At 41.6% G+C, this 16,891-nt stretch overlaps 1 protein-coding gene across 1 annotated transcript; it reads right to left on the bottom strand.

Annotated features, from left to right (window-relative positions):
- Positions 1-741: 741 nt before the first annotated feature.
- LOC115572316 (uncharacterized) lies at positions 742-16,564 on the bottom strand. Its single transcript, XM_030402251.1, has 6 exons — positions 16,449-16,564; positions 5,093-5,228; positions 4,287-4,390; positions 3,954-4,006; positions 2,482-2,825; positions 742-804 (listed from the first exon to the last, which is right to left on the bottom strand). The coding sequence occupies exons 1-6, from the start codon at positions 16,562-16,564 to the stop codon at positions 742-744; spliced, it is 816 nt and encodes a 271-aa protein (XP_030258111.1).
- Positions 16,565-16,891: the final 327 nt, after the last annotated feature.

Raw genomic sequence — 16,891 nt, 5'->3', positions numbered from 1 at the left:
TGCATAAAAGCAGGTGTTCCTGTGGTAATTGACCTATGGCTAAGCCCCACCCCCTCCACTCACTCGGACAAACTGTCAACAAACTGTCAACATTCGGTGACAGGCGTTATGGCAGCTGTCGTAGGAGATATTTCACAGGAGGCAATAGATGATTTTTGGAGAAAGAAAGATTATGTATCATCTCGAAGTCACCAAAAGGGCCTCAACTATGCGTTGGAGGGTTATATCAATAATTTTATTGTTGAGAAGGTCGATGAAAAGCTTCAGCTCCAGGCAAAAATGTACAGGTTCACAGTGTAAACGTGATAAACCACATCTCGTTGCCATCATCATCTCAGACAACAAGATAGAGGATCAGCATTGTTCATGCACTGCAGGGTAAGTGTGATTTATTTCAATGTATTCATTTATTATTATTTATTATTACTTTCAATTTATTAATCTAACTTGACGTGACTTGTAAAATATGCTATGGTAATTGCCAGTGTTGGGCAGTAATGTCGCTACAAGTAGCGGCGTTACTAGTTTAACAACATTTCTCAGTAGCGTGGTGGTAGCGTCGCTATTTCCTGAATGAAATAGCTTTTCAGTAGCTTAGCTCTTTTATTGACCAAGTAGCGTGGTAGCGTACACACAAGCTACATTTTTACGAACACCTCTGAAGTTCCATGTCATTGATCTGACACATCACATCATCATTGAATCCATAGGGAACCGGGTTGCTGCTCCCATATTATTGGTCTATTCCACTATGTTGACCGGCTGCGGGGGAACGATCAGCTGTCCTGTACAAGTCAGGCCCAGCTGTGGCATCGGCCGAGAGGCAAGCGGATCACAAGCGGCCAACCTATCACGTCTGTCATTGTTGCCAAAGCAAAGGCTAAACGGAAAAAGAGGCCGGTCATCTGCTCCTACAACCCAAACAGGTAATCATAGGTTGATGTCATGTACAGTACACAGTGGTGGGCAAGGTACTTATTCTGCAGTTAAACAGTCTGTGTGTTTTATTGTCATTCATTCATATTCTCTTCATGAGAAACAACATGTTTTCATCTTTGTGATGCTGCATGTACTGTACAATATCGAAGTATCACTGCAATATTGTGAGGTAACTATGAAGCTCATGTTTTGCAATACATTGCCTAAAACAACCTTGCTGCCTTTTTTAGGAAAGAGTCAGGTGTGAGAGCAGATGTATATGATGTCATAAAATACATGACCGAGGCCCCAATAAGTTACCTGGTCAATCAGACAGCTGCTAGGGTGACAGTACAGGGAAAGGAACTTCCAATCGGATGTGGTTTGAGTTACCAGGTAAGTAATACACTAACAGTCTGCACACTGCACAGTATCTGGAGGAAAGATGGTTCAAATATTCATATTCATATCAACATAAGTAGACTATGACAGCTAACAGTTGATACATGTATTTTTATTTCCATTTGAAAACATTCAAGCAATGTGCATTCCTACATCATTTCTTATAATGATGTATGGGGGACCCCCAGAGGTCAAAATGTGCAACACTTACAGCTAATCACAGTAGATTATCAACAAATACAACTATTCCAGTCACAAAAAAATCTGTACACATATATACACACATACAATAAAATTATTTCAGATGAGCCATCTTTTTGACATTTTAAATACATTTGCTTAACACAGGAAATACAGAAATACAGGATAACTAGCCTATAATATGTGAGGCTGAAAATTTGAGAGCATGCTTACAACATACCAAATTTGATTTATGTTGCCCAACCTGATGTTGGGTATTCTCCCCAATACAATTTTGAATTTCTTTATTTTGGCAATAGCTCTCTCCACATGAACTCTGTGAGCAGCGATCTTTTTTGTTTTGTGTACATCAGCGGCAGACATCTGTTTGTTTGACTGAGCAAAAGGGGGGATATTTACTCTCAGTCCAATTTCTTCCAAGTCTTTCTCAATGAGAAATCCTTTGTCAACCATCACACCATCACCTTTGTTGAGGTAGCTATGAGACATGAGTGTTTTCAGCAACTCTAGGAATTTGCTTTCCTTAACAATTTCTTTGTCAGACAATGATCCAGTAAAAAGAGTCGATGTAAACATGATTGCGCCACGTGGATCACATGCAATCAGTGATTTCAGAGTGTTGGTTGATTTGTAGTTTGAGAAACTTTGACTTTGCAGTAGTAACGAACTTGGCCTCTCAATCTTTACTTCTGTGCAGTCAAGTATTGCTAGAGTTGGTCCAAAGTTGATCTTATATTTATCTGGCATTTGGGAGATGATGGTGTCTCTATGTGGCCATACAGGTAATTCACCAAGTACATCAAACATGTAATCAACCCATGAGTTAAAAAGAGTGCCTGCACTTCGTTCTGGTATCTGAAATCTGTAAGCCAGATCCTTTAAGTCTAAATTTTGGCGCAACTTCATGAGAACCAGCAAAATTTGGTGACGTAGTGGCATATGATTTATTTCTTGATCAACCCTCTTATTTGTTAATGGGACAAAGGTTTGTGGAGCTGTATAAGTATTTGGCACAGCAAACACAGAGCACAAGTTGTTGAACTGATCGTAACTGAAGCCAGTGCAGTACCGGAAATAGTTTGAAATATTGCTGCGGTGCAGGAGTTCTGGTGTCAGTGATGTTAGAGTCTGATTTTTTTTTAAATCTTCAATTTCAGCATCCTTCTGAGCCAGCATAGTCCTTAATGTCAGCAGCTCTTGCTCCACTTCCCCTGAGGGCAGCTCCAGTGGCGGATGCTGGTCCAGATGATCTGGCACTTCCTCTGGCTGCTGTCGCACGGGTGGTTGCTCATCCTCTAGCGGCACTGCAAATATAAATTTATGGTTTAAAATGAATTAAGGAAAACATAAAGATGTTCTGGTACAAGCCAAATGTCACAAACCAACCAACATATCAGTAAAATTATTCAAACTAAAGTGTACACTTGACAGAGCACATAATATTTGAAAAAAGTAAAACAATGAAAACTGTGTAGCCATGGAACATAAATGCTTTTAAATTTGGAGGATAAAATAGTGTTAGAAAAAAAAGGAAAAATTAATGATTTACTATGAATTGACTAAATAGCATACCTTAAGACACCACCAGTGCCAATAACCAAACAGAGCACTCCCTCTCATATGTTATTATTAGTTATATTGAAATTTCTTCTGTTTCTGTGTTTGTCATAACTTCAATTTCCTTTTCCTGTAGCTTCCAGTGTTAAACAAGCCAGCATCATCCCTGCCCGTATCCTGTTCCTGTGCCGACAACATCCCCAGACCCCTCACCTCAGACATCTCTCTACCAACACCTACTGAACGAGTCAATCAGAGTTTCAATCTTGAAAAAGCAAGGAAAATTCAAGTGGCGACAAAGGCACAGGCTGTCTGTGAGAAATGGCACAAAGATCGTGAGGGAAGGCTGACAGCCTCTAACTTTGGAAAAATACTGAAAAGAAAAAAAGTTACAGAGGAATTCATCCAGTCGATGTACTACCCCAAACCCTTCACCTCAAAGGCAACGAGCTATGGCACTGCCAGTGAGCCAAAGGCAAAGGAGCTCTACCAAGAGAAATATCCATGTAGACATGTACACGATGCTGGCCTAATGTTACAGCCAGAGCTGCCATTTCTTGGTGCAACCCCGGATGCTATTATATGTGGTGATGGGGAAACTGGACTGCTCGAAATTAAGTGCCCCTTTGGATCAAGAGACATCACCATAGAAGAAGCTGCCTCAACTGTCAAAGACTTCTATGTCATCAACAATGGACAAGACATCAAAGTATCAAAAAGCCACAACTGCTACTATCAAATCCAAGGGCAGCTGTATTTAAGTGGACTTAAAGATTGAGAGAGAGTATACAAAGATGTCCTGTTCATCAATTCAATGATTGCAAAGCTTCATGAATTTCATGTAAATAACTTTTGTCCCAAGAAATAGATATCACCTCCTCTCCTGATTTTTCTGTCCTTCTTGGTCCTTCTGGGAGCTGATTCACACCTGTAAATGAAAGAAAAATAACATCATTAGGGCTGCAAGAAACAATTATTTTTATTATCAGTGTGTTTTGATTATTTTATGGATTAATTGATATTAAGTGGATTCATAAAATGTTTCTAAAAACCCAATGTTTCCTGCTATTAAAGCTGCTGGGATTTTTTCTACAGTGTGCAGATCCTTTTTCTGATTTTTGCCTTCAGCTTGATATTATGTTATCAATGATCAAGTGTGACATGAACCTGTGCGTGTTATGTGTGCACCCAACACGCGTTTGAGGTACCTCTTTTTTGGAGATGGACGACACCTCTGTCCTACAGTAAATCCAGTCCTTGTAGCTTGGTGAGGATGGGGAAACTCAGTGCTGGGCCCTCCATTGACAAAATGCTTTAACAAAAAATATTGCATTTTATAAGGAGTTATTACTCACAATAAATCAGCACAAATCAATGACCTTTTGAACATCCTGACCTCTTGTCTATTGACACTGTATGTAAATAGTTTGAATATTTAGTTATGTTGAAGAGGAGTGAAAAGGTTAACGTTACATGTTTGGCAAAAAAAAAAATATCACAAAGTTCCCCAGTTGTTTTGGTAGAAAGTTGTCTAAATTGTTGTGCTTCAATATGCAAATAATGGTTCATGATCAAATTAAGTATGTACAGGTCTAAGTTGCATACGTTTCCAGGACAAGCCTTTTTACCATCTTTACCAAGAGTACCTCTCCATTAGTTTGGTGCTACAGTATTTACATAAATCATTCAGCACAACATTGCTAACATTTGTTATCTCGGTTATTTACAGATACGCTGATGAAGCTAAGCTCCAAAAGTTAACGTTAGTACAACTAGAGCCCTTTGGACAACAGCTAACAATGATGTACGATTGCCAAAGTACAAAAACTAGCAGGCCAGTGAACTAACAGCAAACAGTGACATGATGTACAACGCAGCTGGAAGCTAACGTTAGACTAACGTTAGCTAACGTTAGCTAACATTAGGCTAACTTTAGAGATACTTTAACATCTCTTACATCTCAACATCTCTAGCAGAATGACAATATGTTGCCTCAAACACGTTGTTGACTTACCTTAGAACAGATGTAGACATCCTTGTTGATTTTATCCACGTTTAGTTGGTGTTGTGGTCTACCGCATAACTTTATCCAAAGCAGACACCTATCTCGGTTGAGATGATACACCCCGTCGCCCAGCCTCTCGGGATACCTAGTGTCAGTGTTGCATGTACCCTATGCACACCGTTTGACCATTTTTAACTTAAAATGTCAAGAAAAAACATATAAAAACGAGTGACAACTGACTAACCGCAATGCTTTGGAGCCAGAACGGTGACTTTAAAATTTGGCATCCCAAAAAAAAATTGGCATTGAAAACAAAACCAGTACTGAAAAAAGAAACATTGTCATTGAAACATTTGTATTGAAAACAGTTGTATTGGCATTGAAACAAGTATTGGCACTGAAAAAAGAAAGTAATTCAAATAATTCAAATCCGAAAATCTTATCATTTTATTTTATTGGGATTTTTTTGTATTTTTCAATGACAATCTTCAGATTTTTTCTTCATGTCACTTTTTTTTCAGTGACAGATTTTTTTTACAATGTCAGTTTTTTTCAGTGTCACTGATTCCAGTTTCAACTTTCTGTCACTGTTTTGGCGTCGAAAGGGAGGGGCCTGAGGGGAGGGGCAAGTAGAGCGTGGTTTGCATATCATTTGAGAAGGTAATGGCTGCAGCCTGCGGGAATGCGGGGCTGGACGGTCCAGCCATAATACACCATTTTAGGGCCCGTGTGCCGGCTGTCTCTGGGAAACACAGAGTCCAACTAACTCGGGGACTTTTCTTCAAGCTCTCTCCTGATGTGCCCAAGTCTCTGTGTATCTGGTTCTGTCCAGGAGCTCCGGTCTCTATATGCATATGGAGTGTGGGAGTAGTACCGGGGCGCGGAGCACAGAGCTTTAGCCCCAGTTAGCACAACAGTAGAACAGCCTGTTGCTCCGAGCCGGGGCTGCAGCACCGACAGCAGCGCTCTGGTCTGCTCCCCGAGCTCTGTGCCACCTACCACTACCGGAGACTGGAGCTCCTGAGCTCTGGTCTCTATATATGCGTATGGAGTGCGGTAGTAGTACGGAGCTAACGAGCATTAGCCCCAGCTGTGTCGCTCTGAGCCAGGGCTGCCTCGCCGACAGCAGCACTTCGTCTGCTCCCCGAGCTCTGTGCCACCGCACCGCTGTACACGCATACAGAGACCGGACAATAAAGGAGAGTGCTTGGAGAAAAGTCAGTCAGTTCTGAAAATATGTGTCTGTTACTTGATTACAGCCGTCTGTTGTACTTTACTATGAACCACAGTAGCACAATCACAGCTGACTTTACCCGCATACTGACTTGTTGAGTTTATTCGCTTCGACTCAAAGGAGTCATTGTAGGAATAGTGATATTATTCACATGAACTTAGTTTACAGGGGAGCTCCGGTCTCCGGTAGCGGTGCGGTGGCACAGAGCTCGGGGAGCAGACCAGCGCTGCAGACGGCGCTGCAGCCCCGGCTCGGAGCGACAGGCTGTTCTACTGTTGTGCTAACTGGGGCTAATGCTCCGTGCTCGGCGCTCCGGTACTACTACCACACTCCATACGCATATAGGTGCGGGGCTCGGGAGCTCCGGGACAGAAGCAGATACACAGAGACTTGGACACATTAGGAGAGAGCTTGAAGAAAAGTCCGCGAGGTAGTTGGACTCTGTGTTGCCCAGAGATGGCCGGCTACAACGGTATTGTGGCTGGACCGTCCAGCCCCATGTAGTGTCTGTTACTTATACATCCTAAGCTCTTATGGACAGGACAGGATGGGACAGGACCAGATGCTTCCCTTAAGAATATGTGGGAAGGTAACAACGTAAAGGTCTCATGTCCTGGATAATAATTTATTAGCCTGTAGTGTGCGTCAGAGAACGGCTACAGGAAGAGGCCCCACACTGAGGCCTGATCAAATTAGAGGTTCAGGGTTTGATTCAACATATACAATTCCATCTAAGTAAAGAGAGACTAGCAGGTCAACTTTGAATAACACCAACATATTTACGTAACCCATTTCCTTGAGACATATTCCCATAGAGGTATTATGCAGTCCCATTCTTCTCCAACAGGATAGAGGGGGCCCTCAGTCCCCCAAAAGTGAACAATTATAGGAAATAGGCGGGTGTGAGCGAACGGACCCTAAAAAGGATCCACGCACCAAAGAACAGGGTGGATTTTGGTTGATCTCCTAAGACTGAGGGTTCGAGAGGATTTCAGAGAGAGCAGAGGGCAAAGCATTTGGGCCAACACTTTGCGGAAATCTGAGAATACCAGAGAGTGGCCACACTCTGGTTCGGACGCTGGCTAAGAGATCTGTTACAATAAAGATTGCTCTCTCATTCCACCAGCCTTGCTTCTGCAGAATTTTTTATCAACATACTACAAGCCAACACCTTTGGACGATAGCCCATACACTTCACCCACCTTCCCGCAGGCTGCTGCCATTACCTTCTCAAATGATATGCAAACCACCCTCTACTTGCCCCTCCCCTCAGGCCCCTCCCTCTCGATGCCAAAACAGTGACAGAAAGTTGAAACTGAAAATCAGTGACACTGAAAAAAAACTGACATGAAGAAAAAATCTGAAGATTGTCATTGAAAAATACAAAAAAATCCCAATAAAATAAAATGATAAGATTTTCGCATTTGAATTATTTGAATTACTTTCTTTTTTCAGTGCCAATACTTGTTTCAATGCCAATACAACTGTTTTCAATACAAATGTTTCAATGACAATGTTTCTTTTTTCAGTACTGGTTTTGTTTTCAATGCCAATTTTTTTTTTGGATGCCAAATTTTAAAGTCACCGTTCTGGCTCCATACGATGCATTTCAATGGACGTGGAAGCAGAGAATGTCCGAGTGTATTGGGTTAGCTATGCACACTGTGATTAGCTCATCGCGTTTGTGGGCGGGGCTTATTCATCGGTCAATTGTGTACAAATGCCTACAGAACCTGAGAATATCTGCTGCATGGAAATACCACAATGAAGTGTGAACACTGTTCAAACAAGGTTGTCATTTTGCAGTCTATCTTTTCTCTAATCTATTGTCACTCACTTACCTTTCATAATTTCTAGGTTACACGAAGACTACAGCAGCATCCTGAGCCACCATCATGCATGGTGGACCCTCCTGGCCTGTAACCTGTCTGCCTGAATATATCTGCACTGCAGGATGCACTGAACATTTATCAGACAGACTATGGACCTTTACGTCTGAGGGGAGTAGTGCAAGCTTTTAGTCCCATAAATACTCATTTATCGCAAAAGTGTTATGATGAAAAGTACATAACTGATTCCTCTATCTTACATTGCTTATAGTTTATCTTTTACTTATTACCATGAAAATGACATATCAAACAATGAAAACACAGAACAGTTAGGAAAGATGTTTTATTGTAAGAAACATTTGTAAAACTTGTGTTGACATGAATGAAATAATAATAAGAAAATAAATATCTGAAAGTGAAACAGTTTGACTTTATATATTAACTTCAATATCAATATGAAAATAACAAAGAAAGTATCTAGTTGTCATGGGTGTAAACATTCAGTGCTGACTTTATATTGAATTGTGTTCAGCCAATATAGCCTACAGAAGCTTTGTAAGCTGGTGTAGGGCTCTCTGGGGTGGAGAGTGAGAGTTGTGCTGTCTGTCTGCGTTGTCCGAGAGGTCTTCAGGGATTATTAGTTTCAGCACCTCGTTCACATATGGGGCAGGGTCCTGGAAAACCTCCTCGAAGATCAGGTCCAACAGAGCATCACCGCAGTCTGCAGTGCAATAAACAAAAATGTATGTTTACAGGAAATTGCAGTAGAACCAAAAAGCCTTGTGCTGCAGTGTTGTAAAGTTTCTCTTATTTCTCCTAATTACTTCTTATTTATACATTCTTATTATTTATTTTGAAAACCATCCAACACCAAGTGTTTGTGTTTGTTTTCAACCTTTTGTGTGATGCCTGTGTGTCCATGTTTATTTTAATTTGTGAGGTCCAAATAAAAGATTGTAAAACTTACGGAATGTCGCCTCTGTCTTCACGGGTTTGGCTCTGCACTCTCCCTAGCTGGACTTTGGAAAGCTCAGTTTGAAAAGAGGATCTCTCTCTTGAACAGTAAAAAGACAATAAAACATGAAAACAATTGCAAGAAATGGGCAAATGTTCTCAACAAGTAATCACAGTTTAATTATCCTGCACAGAATTCCTAGATATGGATAGGAGTAGGCTAACACATGACAGCACTGTTACAGTATAATTCAAGCACTAAAGGCTGCAACACGTTACGGTACTCTAACCTGACCTCTTTATTTCAGTAACAAGTAATCTAACGCGTTAACATTTCCAAACCAGTGATCAGATTAAAGTTATTTATTCAAGTCACTGTGCATTACAATTACTTTGGTCATTTTCCTTAGTAAAAATATATATTCTTGCTTTCTTCTTGCGTCTCGGGGAGTGATGTCACGTACGTCTCAAGTCATGTTTTAGCCATGAGGATAACTCACGTGTACATAGGGTTGCCACCCGTCCCGTAAAATACGGAATCGTCCTTTATTTGGCAATTAAATGTCACGTCCCGTATTGAACCAATACGGGACGCGATTTGTTCCGTATTTCCACAAATGGCCAATACACATGTCTGTCACACACACACATAAACACCAAATCTAACAATAATGATCAAAATAAAACACAGGGAATAGAAAGGCCAGCAAAATTGTTGCGGCGGGATCTAAGCAGGGCCCCCCCGCCCCGGCTCCCGTCCTTTGTGTGTCTGCGCATACGGTTGCCTAGCGACGGACACCACACACCGGCGCTGCTCACAAAACCCGCGCCTTTTAAAAATGTCCACCACTACACCCAATACCCCACCACGTCCTCAAAAGCGAAAACGCTTACAGAAGTACAGACGTGAGTGGGAGGAGGCACATCCTTGGCTGGACAGTGTCAATGGCGATGTCTACAAGGCAAGTTGTAAAATGTGTCGGCGAGTGTTTTCAGTGGCGCATGGTGGGCTGTCAGACATCAGGCAGCATGCAACGGGAGAGCTCAGAAGACCCAAGCGTCACTGTCACAGTTCTTCATTCCCCAATCATCTCCTGAGACTGATACGGTATGGGACATTATGTTATGATTGATTTCCTATCTGGTTGTGCTTTTGCCAGAAGATGTCAATGCTATTGTGGTTTGATTGATTGTTTAGGACAGTGGTTCTTGAGTCTGAAAATAAAGCTTATCTATCTATCAACCGGTGGGGCCCGCCCCCCTGGGGGGGGGGCGCAGACAATCTCCCGGGAGGGGGGGGGGCGCGAGTATGCTACAGGATGGGAGGGAAAAAAGAAAATCAGAAAAAAGAAAAAAAAAAATCACGAAAATTCCCCCCATGTCGAAATGCAAGTGGTTGCATCCTTCTGGCGACTTTTTTTTTTCTTGTCAAAAGCGACTACCGACAAATGTAGCGACTTTTACTGGTGTTACTGGAGACTTTTTTGGTGTTTGGAGACTCTGACTTGAAAGCACGTATCACTCTGCAGTTACTGTGCTCAGCGAGCAGCGGGTGCTGCCGTGAGTCCCTCCCCCGTCCAAAAGCCCTCACAGGCGGTCTGTCTCTCAGTAGGGGTGGGCGATACTGCAAATTTTGGTATCGATCTGATACCAAGTAATTACAGGGCCAGTATTGCCGATACCAATACCGATACTGATACTTTTTACTTGAAAATTCCTGATCATTGAGTGATTTAGTACTTTTTCCTTTTACTAGTTGACAATGATTATGATAACAATAAAACACAGGACAAAGATTTTAGCCGAATAAGAAAATTATATTTAACTTAATTAAATCTATAACCTATCTGCATGTAGCCTAAATAGAGATAATGATGTTCCTTCAACAGATACACAAAGGGGTTATTATATTCTGCCATATCCAAACTTCAGGTTTGAGGTAGGCTCTATATCAATATAAGTATATAGTATATAGTTCCAGTTACAGTGAACCTGAGTGAGTGGAGTGAGAGAGGGGAAGAGGAGCACTGCGCTCACACAAACTCTGTGAAGAAATACGAGTGATTTGCTGAATTTAAAGAAGAGGAACTATAACAAAAATATCGATCTCATCACGCTAGTATCGATCCGATACCAATACTCACCTTGGTATCAATACTATCGATATTTGGATCAATCCACCCACCCCAATCTCTCAGTACCTCGTGCAGCAGTCCAGCCTGCAGTCAGAGCAGAGAGTAGACACACAGCACTCCGCCTCCAGGCTGCAAATGAATCGCGGATGCACATGGCAGTGATGTAAATGTACCATATATTACCAAATAATAGCCGGGTTTCAATTAACCGCAGGGTCCCCTTTAAACGCCGGGTGCAGGTGTATATTTTGATAAATAACCGCAGGGGAAACACCTGGGAAACACCCCGATGTAATCATCATGACGTCTACCGTCACGTCTCTTTAGGAGCGGCAGCGCAGCTTTCTGTGTGAATTACATGAATTACAATTACTGCCGCTCCTAAATAAATGCCGAGTCTAATTCATTTTTTTTTTTTTTAAATCAAGGAAGAAGACGTGACCAATGACTTCTTCTTCGCCTTTTTCATGTCTTGTGCTGCTTTCTGTCAGTCAGTATCACATTGATGATCGCCATGGCTCCGGTGCAGCTAAAAAATAAAAAGTACGACTTGAAATTCAAACTTTCCGTCGTAAAATACGCAGAGGAAAACTCGGGAGAAACAGCTGCTAGAAGTTTCTCTGTTGACCCCAAGAGAGTGAGAGATTGGCGAAAAAAATCAAAGTGAGCTTCAGCGTCTGTCCAAGGAGGACAGCAACAGGGCCAGGCTGCCTGGTAGTTAGAGGGCTAGCTAGGAGCCTGAGATAAACATGCGGGGATGAGTTATCAGCAAACGGGCACGCCACGATAGAGTGTGATCAGGGCGATGGGGAAACAAATGTACGCCACCGTGAGTGACAGCAGAGATGAGGAGTTTGCTGCGAGTGCTGGTTGGCTGAATCGTTTCCTCCGCCGCAACAACTTCACTCGCAGAAGGATGCCAGAGAATTCACAGAGAAGCTGGCGAAGTTTGTGACATTTTCATCCCGGATTCTTGTGAGGAAGGAATTAAACGATTGAAACAAATAAACGCCTGGTCTGTTAAGTGATTGAAACAAATAAACGTCCAGGATATTATATGGTATTTTACGGTATGACAACTCTCCTGGCCGGGGAGAGAGACACATCACAGTGCTCAGCTGCGGACACATCAGAGAGGTGACGAGACGCGACTCATCATGACTGACAGGCATCAAGGCCGCTCAGCGTTACCTTACCGACCCGCCCCCAGATGTTTTATTCACCAAAACAGGGCCTGTGGCGATTCTGGACAGCTGTTTTTTTTCTTTGTTTTCTTCTTCTTGACCCCCCCCACCCCGACTGCTGGTTCATTGCAGTTGGGGGGGGGGGGGGGCAACTGCAATGAACCAGCTTTGGGGGGGCCCAGCTTGCAAATGGTTGAGAACCCCTGGTTTAGGATGTTGAGTTTTTAAGTTGCAGTGCTGTGAGCTTTCAGGGCCACCGTAGAGCCTACTCTCAAGTGTTCAAAACTACCATGTAATCTGCAAAATGTTCAACCGGTATGTGTTCCTGGAAGATAATTGTTATTGAAGCCACCAGTAATTGATTGTTTTTGCTGATACAAAATCTTCTGTATTTTTCCATTTTTATGGGCTTTAAAGTCCCAAAAATGTAATGTTGACACTGATTTGCCCAGAAGATATTTATTTCTCAATGGACACCATGGAGACCATGGGAAACACAAGATAACATACTATAATATGACAATAAGAAATCTTATTGGCGTGTCTCATTACAATCAGTTCAGTCTACTTCTAATGTAGTTTTAATCAAATCTGAAATATCTGCAAAATACAAACTTCTTTATTCCCATCATTTCAGAGGTAAACATGTGGACCAGACTAATTTGAGACAGAGATTGCCCCTGGCGGGACCCTAGTGTGGGGACTTCAGATTTTCTTCACGTCTGTCTTAGTGTTTAATTCTTCATACTAGTATTGTCAAAGACATTGATATTTTGATTATTAACAATTTAAACTGTTTCAATACTCATTTTCCACTGTATTGATACTGATACCAGCTGTGATTTTTCGCTCCCCCTTCTGAACAACAGCAAGTCCACGCACACACGAGCGCACGCGTCCTCACGCCTAATTAGCTTGAATGCTGTTGTGCTTATTACACAGTACACAAAGCCCTGCTATATTAATCATTTAATAAGAATAAAAAATGTATGCCCTTAGAGTTGTTTAAATTTTTTCCCTTGGTATCGAACATGGCATTAAATATCAAAAATATTAAATATTTCTTGCCAGGTATAGAAGTTTGAAATTTCAATATCATGATAACACTACTTCATACAGTATTGTTGGAATTTGTGTTACCCATTATTGTGGGTTGTATACAGATAAAAGCTAATGAAAGTTTGTATACTGGAATCTGAGCGCAAAGAAACTATATATTAATGTTTACTTTCAATAAACAAACTTACACAACTATAACTTATATACAATAATTTCAACATTTGAGTGTACTGTGTTGAAGTATCTGGGATTATCAATGGAGTTGATAATCCAAGATCCATGGAATGTATTTTTAAAACACTGACACGTACAAAAGCTTGCTTTTACCTACGGAAGCGCATTGCATTCAATGGATAAAAAAAAAAAATTGACACCTTTTCTTGTAATTACGAGAAAAGATCTTGTAATTATGAAATCATACTTTTACAGTAAATACTCCCGGTAATAAACTGAAGGTATCACGAAGGTATCCGGATTTCAAAGTAAAGGACGACATGAGAAAAAACAACAACAAAAAACATTGTTTCCGTGAGAAGTTCAAGATTCATAAACTGCTGGACTTAGCACTTCCTAGACTACTTGCATGCATAATATGAAGTACTTTTACTGTGCACTTTTCGAGTAATCCTGTGTCAAAATCCTTAACAGAGAAAAAGAATAAGGATATTTCGCCCAACTTTTATGTGTTATTAAAAAAGGTATTTTCCATAAGTAAACCAAGATTCATATACTGCTGAACTAAGAATACTCCCTAGAATATTGTGTAACTATAATGAAGTACTGAGACTGCAGTCTGACCCACTCAGTCACTACCAGCAGCTCTTCAGAGCGGCTATTAGATTCGCGCGCTAAAAAAAAGCGGTGCGGCTGATTTGACCAAGCAAAAGCAAACCACGGCTGGCTTGACCACAATTCAGAACTGGCTAAAATTGTCTGAGTGACTCTCTGAGATTGAGTCCTATCAGTCTGAAGTGAAATTAGTCTGTGGAAACTTGAGGGAAATATTGAAAATATTTTGCATTTCAGAGGGCTTTAATTTTGAAATTCCAAATCAGAACCTCCTGTTATCACGTGAGTGACTTTCTGAGATGGAGAAGTATCAGTTTGAAGTGAAATTAGCCTGTTGAAACAGATCATTTCCTTCTGATTTCTATCAGAATTAAGAGAGAAATATCAGAAATATTTGACATTTTAGAGGGCTTTAATTTTGAAATTCCACATCAGAACTTCTGTGGAAACAGGGAGTTTCCTTTTAACATGGATCCAAACTTGAGGGAAATATTGAAAATATTTTACTATTAAGTGGGCTTTTATTTAGAAAATCCTCATCAGAACCACCAGCTATTGTGTTTATTTTTATGTTTGACTAATTATACACACAGATGAAATGTCATGGCCTCCATCTTCTAAGGCTTCAATGTGATCAGAATTAGGATGGTAATATGAATTAAGTAAATAATCAATGAATTAATTCCTTAAAAGCTCAATTCATCAATTGAGTAATTAACTAATCGTTTAATTAACTCATCAATCAATTAACAGACTGATTGATTGAATTTGTGTGAAATTGCAGACACTGCACGTTTTTCTTCTTCACCTTTTTCATGTATTGTGCTGCTTCCTGTCAGTCAGTATCACATTGATGATCGCCATGGCTCCGGAGCAGCAACAAAATAAAAAGTACAACTTGAAATTTAAAATTTCTGTCGTAAAATATGCAGAGGAAAACTCGGGAGAAGCAGCCGCTAGATGTTTCTCTGTAGACCCCAAGAGAGTGAGAGATTGGCGAAAAAATAAACCGAGCTTCAGTGTCTGTCCAAGGAGGACAGCAACAGGGCCAGGCTGCCTGGTGGAGGGAGGAAGAAGGCTAGCGAGGACACGTCTCTGTTTACTATAGCGTAACATTGTTTTTGGACAGTAAAAACTGCAGGGGACCAAAAGGGCTTTCTGAAAAAGTGCAGGGGACATGTCCCCTGTGTCCCCCCCCCCTAAATTACGTCTTTGATTACCGTAACATTGTCTATATACAGGCACTGCAAATAAACTGGTTGACCGGGGACTTCGGAGTGGAGGCTGCCTTGACCTCAGTAACCTAACATGAGGAGGGACTATTTTCCTCAGGTGACTTACACTTTGTTTGGTGAAATAGCTTCTAATGTCTTCCACCTTTCTTTTGCCCGACATCATGTGTGTCAACCTCCTCTTGTCAACACTGGCAAAGCCTGCAAGTGAAACAACTTTGACAGCCTTCAGGGAGCTGAGCCAATCAGAAAACAGACCTGTTTCAAAGATGTATATGGGAGGCTGCGCCGAAGTGGGAGAGGATTTAACCCTGTGTGTGCTGCATGAGGTGCATTTTTTTCCCCCCTTCAACCTTATTATTGGTGTTGACATTTCAGCCATCGTTTGAGATTGGTATGGAGACGTCCATACGCAATTCTACGCCTATGGTGGCTGTGGACCCTCTTCATTAGTGGGGTGCATATGGCGCTGACTAGCTGGTAATCATGATCAGTCCTAGCCATCTTAGCACTGACCTCTCCCTGCTCCTCATTGTACATGTGCAGCTTTTTCTCCAGATCTGTTGGCATCTCCTCCCCTGCTGCTGCTCCATACACTCTTTTAGCTTGAAATAAAGTGCACATTTGGGAGTTGATTAACATAACATAATCAAGACAATAACTTTTACGCCAAAACCAACTTTGTATCTCAAAAATACCCCTACTGTTTACAAAAAACTATGGGGCTTTTAAATGGGGAGAATTTCATCTTCTTTAACCTGGCCCAGGAACCACTCACCATCAAATGTTTCTGTGTTCAGGGCAACAATGCATACGTGTCAGTGCCAGACCAGTCCTGTGATAATACCTGGTTCTGGGGCCGAGTTATAGGAGGCAGAAGTCTCAGTGGGAGTTTTGAATGGGGCTCTTTATTTATTTTTATGCCTATTACCCCCTGCTCACCCCCCACCTGTAGCAGAACTGGAGATCGGGGCAGACAGAGCGATCTGCAGCAGCATAGTTCTCCCCCTCTTGCTCCTGCAGGTCAAATTTGAGTGTCCAGGGCCGACAAGGGAGAGTGCCCATTCTGGAACAGGGCCTGCAGTTTGTCGCACGTGTCCGGCCAAACATCCCTGTTTTTCAGTGCTTCAGCACATGACAGCCGATGGTTGTGCTCATTTCGAAGACTTATTTTGAAAAAAGAATCCCTCTATGATATGTGGATCTTCTGACCTACCATAAAAATGGATGTATATTAATTAGTCCACTCCAGCACACACCAAATTCAGCAACCACAGTCCAACCATCATTGGAGAAAAGACAAGTAGGCTACTTAACTTGACTTTCTTCCTTTAGTGAAGCACTGCCTTTTCAGGACTAAATACATGGTGGCCAGTGTTGTGCCTGAACACG

This window comes from Sparus aurata, chromosome 21 (genome assembly GCF_900880675.1).
Source record: "Sparus aurata chromosome 21, fSpaAur1.1, whole genome shotgun sequence".
In the NCBI taxonomy this organism is placed as follows: domain Eukaryota; kingdom Metazoa; phylum Chordata; class Actinopteri; order Spariformes; family Sparidae; genus Sparus; species Sparus aurata.
This window is presented reverse-complemented; position numbering and strand designations above follow the sequence as displayed.

Excerpts from the sequence above, each read along its gene's own strand:
- LOC115572316 (XM_030402251.1), bottom strand. The coding sequence starts at position 16,564 with ATGGGCACTCTCCCTTGTCGGCCCTGGACACTCAAATTTGACCTGCAG. Across the intron at positions 5,229-16,448 it reads GATCTCCAGTTCTGCTACAG|GTATCCCGAGAGGCTGGGCG; the intron begins GTGGGGGGTGAG and ends CACTGACACTAG. Across the intron at positions 805-2,481 it reads TCCCATTAACAAATAAGAGG|CTGGGCCTGACTTGTACAGG; the intron begins GTTGATCAAGAA and ends CCGATGCCACAG.